The sequence below is a fragment of the Melopsittacus undulatus genome, chromosome 8 (genome assembly GCF_012275295.1).
Source record: "Melopsittacus undulatus isolate bMelUnd1 chromosome 8, bMelUnd1.mat.Z, whole genome shotgun sequence".
Taxonomy (NCBI): domain Eukaryota; kingdom Metazoa; phylum Chordata; class Aves; order Psittaciformes; family Psittaculidae; genus Melopsittacus; species Melopsittacus undulatus.
This window is the reverse complement of record NC_047534.1, coordinates 3,604,429-3,612,513: the sequence shown is the minus strand read 5'-3', so window position 1 is coordinate 3,612,513 and position 8,085 is coordinate 3,604,429. Positions and strand designations below refer to the sequence as shown.

Genomic DNA, 8,085 nt, shown 5'->3' with positions numbered 1-8,085 from the left:
ACGGCTCCTGCTGCAAGAGCTGCCTCTGATGCAGGCTTCTTGCCCAAGCAGTCATACAGCATCCAGCCCTCAATACTTCATGGAGGCTGGAGTAGCACACACAGGTGACCATAACCCACCTGCCCCTGTCTGTTTTTCTTCTCTCCTATAAGCACCCCCTCTCCCATGGAGGTGGTCTCACCTGCAGAAGGGTGAAACACCTCTTGAACAGCTTTTCAGAGCAGCTTCAGCCATGCCAAGTCAAGCCTGGAAGATCCCAGCTGGATGGGCTGGTATCCCTCTGCTCTCCAAGCAGCTTAATGCAGACAGCTTCCTGCTGCACCTACCACCCAGAAAACATGCCCAGGAGCTCCAGTAAATTAAGACACTATGGAAAGAGTCTACAACAGTTTGCAACAGCAACTTGAGAAGAAAACCAAAACCAACCCAAGAAGTACAAAGCCAGAAGTGCAATTTATTGACAAGACTTAGAGGAGAAACACTCGGCACCTTTGCTCCTCTCCGGTTCGGTGTCCATCACCTCCACCAACCAGCTCAGAGCCATGTAGTGCTTCATCTTCAGAAGGTGAACTGCTTCTCTGCTGAGGGATCATACAGTCCCACCTTGGACTAGGAGAGTCCACACTCAATGCAGGTCTCAATCTACCTAGGTGGAAGAAGTCAATTGCCATCAGTTAAAGGCTCTGCATCTTAACAGACCTAAGCTTTTCACACCAGAGCTTGCCTCCTGAACCTTCCTACAGCAGTTTCCTTGCTTTAAGAAATATCCTGCTGCTCTAACAAGCTGTTGAGAGGAGCTTCACTCTAACAGGACCCTTGGAGACCAGAGCCAGTCCTCCTGTTTGTTACAGCACACCGAAGCTGCAGTGTCCCTGCATCTCACACAGGAAGCTGCCAAGTCTACAGGCTCAGGCATCAAAGGCAGAAGGAAAGAGTGGCTGGAGTGGCAGAACTCACTCTAATTAAATAGCCTGCTTGGAACAGCAAGAGGCCAGGACTGCTTTGGAGATGTTCCCCTGGCATCCAGCCCCTCAGGCAGATGCTGTGTGTAGGAGAGCTTCCTCCACACCCTCTCACAGGGATATCCCATAAACCCTGTTCTGGGTAGGGGACTAGAACAGACACTGGATGACCTTAAGGTCCTGTCCAACTTCAACTATTCTATGATTCTACTTGCTCCCTGCTGCTGCAGTTCATACCCAGACTAAGCCTTAGCTCCAAGATCCGCCAGAGGACTAAGCCTCTTCCCTGATGCTTCCCCATCTGCAAGACTAAGGCTAAGAGCACACACAGCATCTGTGGCAGTCATGGGACTCCTGCAACTGCTCCATGGTGTCCTGTTCTCTTTTTCCGTAAGCCTGTCTGCATGAGAAGGGTCAAGTAATCCAAATGCAACCTGAGCACGGTTATCAGCAGAGTAGGAGGCTTCCATTCATAGTGACAAGCTAGCTCAGCTCTGAAGGAGGAAACTTCTCCACATTTGGTATGCACATCAGCAACTGCAATAGCTCCAGCTGATGCCAGTTTGAATTCCAGCAGCAAGATACTATCAAGGCACCCATATCTGCTGTGCAGCTCCTCAGCTGACAACTCTGAGCTTTTAGAGACCTTTAAAAGCAACTGGGACAAGCTGCAAGGACTACTGCGGTCATGTAGAGCTCTCTTCCAAGAGCTCATTTCAGCATCCTTAAAGCCTGTGCTTCATTTCAGTGTACAAGAGCTTCCTGTTTCCAGGTGAGAGACAGCAAGAGCTCACATACCTCCACAGAGAAGTATTTCTCTATGATGTTCAGTGCAACTTGGCAGACCGTTTTGTTGTCATGCATCTGCAAGGCTTCCAGTTTCTCTAGACCATCAAGCTTCTCCACCAGCAGACACAACCTCTCTGTCTCTCCCAGCTTCTCAGCTGCCTGCAACATCAGATAGAAAAGCAGAGAAATACAACCTTACCTCAGTAACAGGTTTGAGATGGTCTTTACTGTAAGGGAAATCAAAGGGAAACAGTCCCTACCTGATCCCAGGGATGTGACTACTGCAATATACAGAACACCAGTCCCTGCTGGGATTACTGCACAGTGCTTAGCCAGACCCTACCCAGTCCCTCAATCCACACATGGAGAAGCAGCAGATGTGACCTGCCACCCACTACTTCATTTGCAGAAGTCACTTCCCTGGTTTAAATGTGCTACAAGAAACAGGCTTTCAATAACACAGACATCAGCTGGCAAGGAGCAGAACTGAAATACCCCCAGCACCACTTGATTCATCTGCACCTGCATTTCTGCAGGGCCTTCACCTCCATCCAGCTTGGGGGTTAACACAAAATCTCTCTTCCTTTCCAGAAGGAGACACTAAAATCATAGAGGTGAAGAGGAACACTTTGGGTACTGCATCTTTTCAAGGTCTTTAGACAACCCAAGAGTGTCCAAGAACACATTGGACAACTTGAAGTCTACCTCTTCCTCATGCAAGAGCAGCAGCTGCTGTTTAACCACACAACACGAGCATTCAGCTCGCACCTCACTGCTCTTTTGGAGAAGGAATGCAAGAGATGGAAATCTTACCAGGAAGAGATTTGAAATGGTATCCAGGATAATCAGGATGGTTTTGCAGTCCCTGACCAAGAGCAGGTTGAGCAGAGGTTTGAGAACCCCAGACTGGACAAGCTCCACTATCTGCTCCACGGTTCCTCCTGTTGTGAAGTTGGCCACTGCCCACACAGCTTCCTTCTGAGCACTGAAGTTCCCCTGGAAGAGCAGCACAGTGAGGACACCCCTGAGCTTTAGCATTGCCCTAAGAACAGTGCAAGATAAGGAAACCCATTTCCCTTCTATTCAGTTTGGACTGATCCACCTTCCCCAGCTCTTTGAGCAGTGGGTGAACACTTGGCAGAGCTGCCAAAGAGCACCTCCAATCTATACTTTCATGCATGTAGACAAGTCCAAGTGTCCAAGCATCTCCATGGCTTTGAAAGACGTACTTGGGTACATGAACAAATGCTTCACTAGTGAGGCATTGCAAACCCCAGCTATGTACAACACAGCACCCATCCCTTACCTTATCTAGCAGCTTCACCAGAGGAGGCAACAGCCCACAGGTGATGAGCTGCTGGATCTGCCAGCAAGGCCCTGCTGCGATGTTACTGAGCATCCATGCTGCTTCCTTCTGTATGGTTGGCCTTGCATGCTGCAGAAGATAGGGCAGGACAGCCAAGACACCAGCATTGATAGCTGCCTGGGTCTGCTCGTTAGTCCCTGTGACCACATTCCCAATGGTACGGAGAGCTGGAGCCTAGACAGAGATGAAGGGAGATAAGGAGAATCCTTACCTCAAGGGATACATGCCAGGAAGTCCAGAGAGTGGACTTTTACTAAGTGCTTGATCCTTCAAATAAGGAGAACATTGTCCTCCCGGTTTTGCTGTAAGCAGCCTTACAGTTTCTATCCAGAAAGCTGGAACAGGGCAGTGGCTTGACAAACAAGCCATCAATGCAGTGTGATGACAGCAGACCACACTTGCCACATATAAGCAAGAGACATGCCTTCCCTCTCCTTACATGCTCCTACATTAAGGCACCAGAGGCTGGAGATTGCCGATTGTTTCCTACCGAAATGATGGGCTCTGGGTTGGCCATGAGTTCCACCAGCCTTGGGAGAATCCCTGTATCCACCACAAGTTGGATGCGATCGTTGGGGCCATCAGTCAGAAAGGAAGTGGCCCAGCAGGAGTCAGAGATGATTTCTTTGTCCTCATGTTCCAGGAGGCAGATGAAGGTTGGCAGCACCTTCTGCACTGCATCCAGGGGGGGAGAGGGGTTCTTGTGCCTACAGAAGTTTGACAGTGTCCAAGTGATGTTCCTCAGGAACCAAACCTGAAACAGAGGTGCAAGATCCCAGTTGCAGTAATGAGTGAGGAAGAGGTAGCACCATGCTGCTGGTCCCTGCACCTCAGAGATGTTATCCAGGAGCCAGAAGCAGTCTCCTTAAAGGCTGAGCCTCATTTGAAGAAGGAATATAAAACAGGTGACTAAGACTCTGGATTCACCTTCTCCTTCCCCAGTATTAAGTTCCAAGCTCTGTGACAAGCTACAACAAAGGTGCCAAAGAACTTAATGGCTGGGTCCTTGGACAAATTACAGGACATTCTTCAAACACCATCAGGAATTGTTTAATATTAGTATTAATAAGTATTAGCAGCTCATTGTTCTAGAGTGGGACACCTTGAGGATTTGATGTTCATCCCAGTAAGGATGCCCCAGGAGAGCAGTGGGGCTATGTTCAAAGCATTGAAGCTATAAAGGTGTGTGCCTATAGCTTGTATATAGCTGAGAAGTGGGGTCATTAACAACAGTTTGGGACAGGGTATCATCCCTTCATACCAACAGCTTGTTGTTTATGAGGGACCACCACTATTCACCCATTTCTCAAGTGATTAAGAGTTGTTAGGTCAAGAAAATGCAGGTTATTTACTGGAGTTGCAGGAGACACCAGAGCCAGCAAGGGAGGAAGCGCATTGCAGTTGATAAGAGCATCTCTGTACAGAGGACCATCACCTGCACAGATGAAAAAGTGCTGTTTACTACATCTGCCCATGTCAAAAGCCAGTGAACAAACCAGGCTCACTCACCAGCCACACACCACCAAGTCTTTTCAGGTAGACTGGAGTGCCCTCATGGCTGGTTTGTGGCAGGCTAACCACACAGGACCCATTCTGTTCTCCCTACTGACAACATGAGTGGCTCGGACCAGCCCAGCAGAATGGAGTCTTGCCCTTGCCTTTGGCCAAAATCCTCTTGCAGACTAACACAGGGTCTCAAAGGCTACCAGGGACTGCAAGGTTTAATAGGGGCAGCAGCTTGGAGACAAAGCTGCAGGGAGGCAAGGTTACTTTGAGGAGCACTGATACTTTTAGGTCCCCAGCGCTGCCTGGGCAGTGACTCTCTGCATGCCCATAACCCAGGCCTGGAGACCTCTCCTTACCTGCAATGTTGCCCAGAGCCCACACAGACTGCTCACTGATGTGCATGTGTGGGGAGGACAGGAGGGAGATGAAGGCTGGGAGGGCACCTCCCTCCACCACTGCCTTGGTGTGTTCCGAGGTGCCAGCAGCAATGTTAGTCAGTGCCCAGGCAGCTTCAAACTGCAGAGGAGTATTGTCATCATAGGTGAGGAACTCAACCAGCCTGGGGATGATCCCCAGCTCGATGATCTCACTGATAGGGGGGTCATTCCTCCTGGACAGCAGTTTCCTGCAGGAAAAGAACACAGCACTGAGAGTCCCTGTGTGGTTCCAGGATAGACCATAACCCTGTGGCCAGGACCAAGGATGTGGCTTGCAAGGGAAGCATCACCTGTAAGAGATGCTAGTTCAGCATCCCATGTCTGCAAACCCTCCAGCAGAGGAGTTGCCATAGAGAGGCATCTGCAGAAGACACATCTAAGACAATGCTGAAGCAACAGGAGGGTTATTAGAGGAAAGGATACATGAAGCACTGCACTCAGAGTGCAATACTTCAAATGTACTTTTGGAACCATGACAACATTATTCCATGCTTCCCACTGTGCAGGAGTTTTAGATGGGGGAAAAGCAGCACTTGTTATTTGTTCTCTTAGAGCCTGTCTTTGCTGCTCCCTGCTGCAGCCCTGCACAGGCCAGAGCTCACATTTAAAATGAGGTTTCCCAAGTGACCTAGTGCCCCTTTCAGGCTGGACAAGACAGACTCTTCCCCAGTTAACAGCTTGGAAGCAAAGCTTTTTATTTGCTCACCATGAGCAGAACATCCCCACAGCCATTGGGAATAGCACTGGTCCCCTGGGAACAGCACATGGACTGATTGCTGATGTGGCAGCTCAAGCCAGCACCGGCAGTGATGCAGCCTCTCCTGGGCCCTCCAGAGACATCCCTGCTGCCAGCTGGGCAATAATGGCATCCTGTGATCCTTACTATCCACCTGGGTAGGGATAGCCCTGCTCAACATGGACCCTTCCAGAGCCAGGCTCTCCAGTGCTTGTCCTGCCCAAGCATTTGGGACTTGATTTCTTGTGGGATCCAATGTGATCCTGCACAGGCACAGGACCCACAGCCAGCCCCTTGCTTGGCTCCAGCCACACAGGTGCCAACTGCAAGCACTGCCCAGGAGTGTGATGGAGCCAAGCAAGGCACAAAGCAGGCACCAGCTGAGGTTCCTCAGGGTTAGCAGCCACCTTCCCCTTTGTCATCTCTTCAAGCAGGAAGAAACACCTTCTGCCAATGGAACCCACTGCAGCCCCATGAGCCACCTCCCTCCCAGCACAGAGCAGCCCAGCAGCATACCTGGTGGCCTGCGTGGCCTGCAGCTGCAGCTCACTGTCACTCCCATTCACACCTTGAAGGATTTCCTCCAAGGAGAGCAGACCCATCTATGGCACAGGGATGATTCAGAGTCAGAGAGCAAGCCAGGGCTCCCTCTGCTTTAATCTCTAGAGGCAATCAGCTGTCTAGACCCGAGTCAGTCACCACTTCATATCTAAGCAATGTCTACTCTTTATGCAATGCAGTTTCGAGATGATGCAGAGGAAGAGAATCCACAAAAGCCTTCAAGGCAACTAATGCTTATAATCAAGCACAGGAAAAGAGCCTGTGACACACCATAACGGGTCTATGGGCTCCATAATTACCCCTCACTGCACAGAGAGCCAGACAGGAGCTCCACCAGCTCCCAGTGAGCTGCAGCACCAGCCTGTTCTACCTGCCATCAAGGGAAGCCACACAGGACATCATCTCCATGCAAAGTAACATGGTTAGGCAGTGTGAAACACTCCCAGCACAGCATGGAGATCAGGAATGGCAAAGGCTATTTAACCCAGATGGTCTGGTCTAAGTCTCACAAGCTGCAGCAGTGATCCTGCCTGGATGCAGAGCACCCAGCACTCACCTCATGTCCTTCACCTTCTCCTGTAGAGAGATTCCTCTCCACCTCCATTTCACCCTGTTCAATGTTCCTGCGCTTCAAGATCTGCTCATCCTTCTTGGCCTTCCGCAGCTCAACAGTCATCTCCACTCTGTGCCTCCGCAGGGCCTGGAGGGAAGGAGATGGGCATCATCCCACTGGTATCTGCATCACCCAAGGAGCTTATCTCTGCTCAGCTGTTACCCCCTTCCTCAAGCTTCCTATATAAGAAGTGCAAAGAACCAGCATCTGCTCTTGGGCAGCTCCCTGCTATAGCCTGGGGGGTTGTAGAGAAGATGGGACAGAGTAAAACCTCTCCCTTAGTGCCTCCCAAGGACACAAGCTGCTGGATGAACCAGTGGGTGCTTTTGAAAGTAATTTGTTGAACCTGAAGGGCAAACCCTCATCTCCTCTAATAGCTTAAAGCAAGCTGACAGATCCTGTGGTCTGACATCCCATACTAGATGACAGGGATAACTGCTGCAGAGAGCTCAGCAGGCTGGGGCTGAAGCAGCTCACCCACCCAAAGCTCATGTTCCCCACGCTCCTTGCAGCCCAAGCCAGCTCCACACCACATCCCAAAGCTGGCTGAGCATCCCCAATGCAGAGCCACCACACACAGGTAGGTTTGGGGATAACTGCCCCTCCATCACCTCCTGGCTACAGGCAAACCCCCAGTGGGCTCTGCTGTTATCCAAAGGGGCTGGTGGAGGTGGGTACTTACAGTGGGGTCCTTGCCTCTGTTCTTGAACTGCTTCAGCCTCTCACTGCGCTTGATCATAAGTGACATCTTGGCAGGCTGGAGGAGCCAGCCAAAAGCCTTCTTGTGCTGATGGGTTCAGGACAGAGCAGGGTCAGCTCACAACTGCACAGCAGCCTCCACCTCCATCCACAGCAGGGTCTGGGACCCCCATCTCCCACCAACAGCCTGCACCATGCATCCCCTCCCACCAGCAATGGGGATGCTGGGGGTCTCCTGCACCAAGCTGAGCTCAGAAGGATCCTCACATACTGCAGCTGAGCTGAACTAAATGCAAGCACAAGCCACCACTTAACACCAGGCTATAACAATTACAGCTGCTGCTGTCGTCCATGGGGAAACCTCCTCTCCCCACTGCTTCCCATGGTTATAGGGACACCACCTCCCTCCAGTACTG

The 8,085-nt window shown here is 50.9% G+C and overlaps 1 protein-coding gene across 2 annotated transcripts; it reads right to left on the bottom strand.

The window, feature by feature from the left end:
• Positions 1-446: 446 nt before the first annotated feature.
• Positions 447-7,872, bottom strand: KPNA7 (karyopherin subunit alpha 7). 2 transcript variants are annotated; one of them, XM_034065756.1, is made up of 10 exons: positions 7,653-7,872; positions 6,914-7,057; positions 6,313-6,398; positions 4,980-5,248; positions 4,470-4,552; positions 3,608-3,871; positions 3,058-3,291; positions 2,565-2,747; positions 1,761-1,910; positions 447-642 (listed from the first exon to the last, which is right to left on the bottom strand). In XM_034065756.1, the coding sequence occupies exons 1-10, from the start codon at positions 7,716-7,718 to the stop codon at positions 610-612; spliced, it is 1,512 nt and encodes a 503-aa protein (XP_033921647.1). In that variant the 5' UTR covers positions 7,719-7,872; the 3' UTR covers positions 447-609. The 2 variants fall into 2 exon arrangements, with proteins under 2 accessions (XP_033921647.1, XP_033921646.1); XM_034065755.1 differs by lacking the exons at positions 6,313-6,398; positions 7,653-7,872 and having other exon boundaries at positions 6,914-6,965.
• Positions 7,873-8,085: the final 213 nt, after the last annotated feature.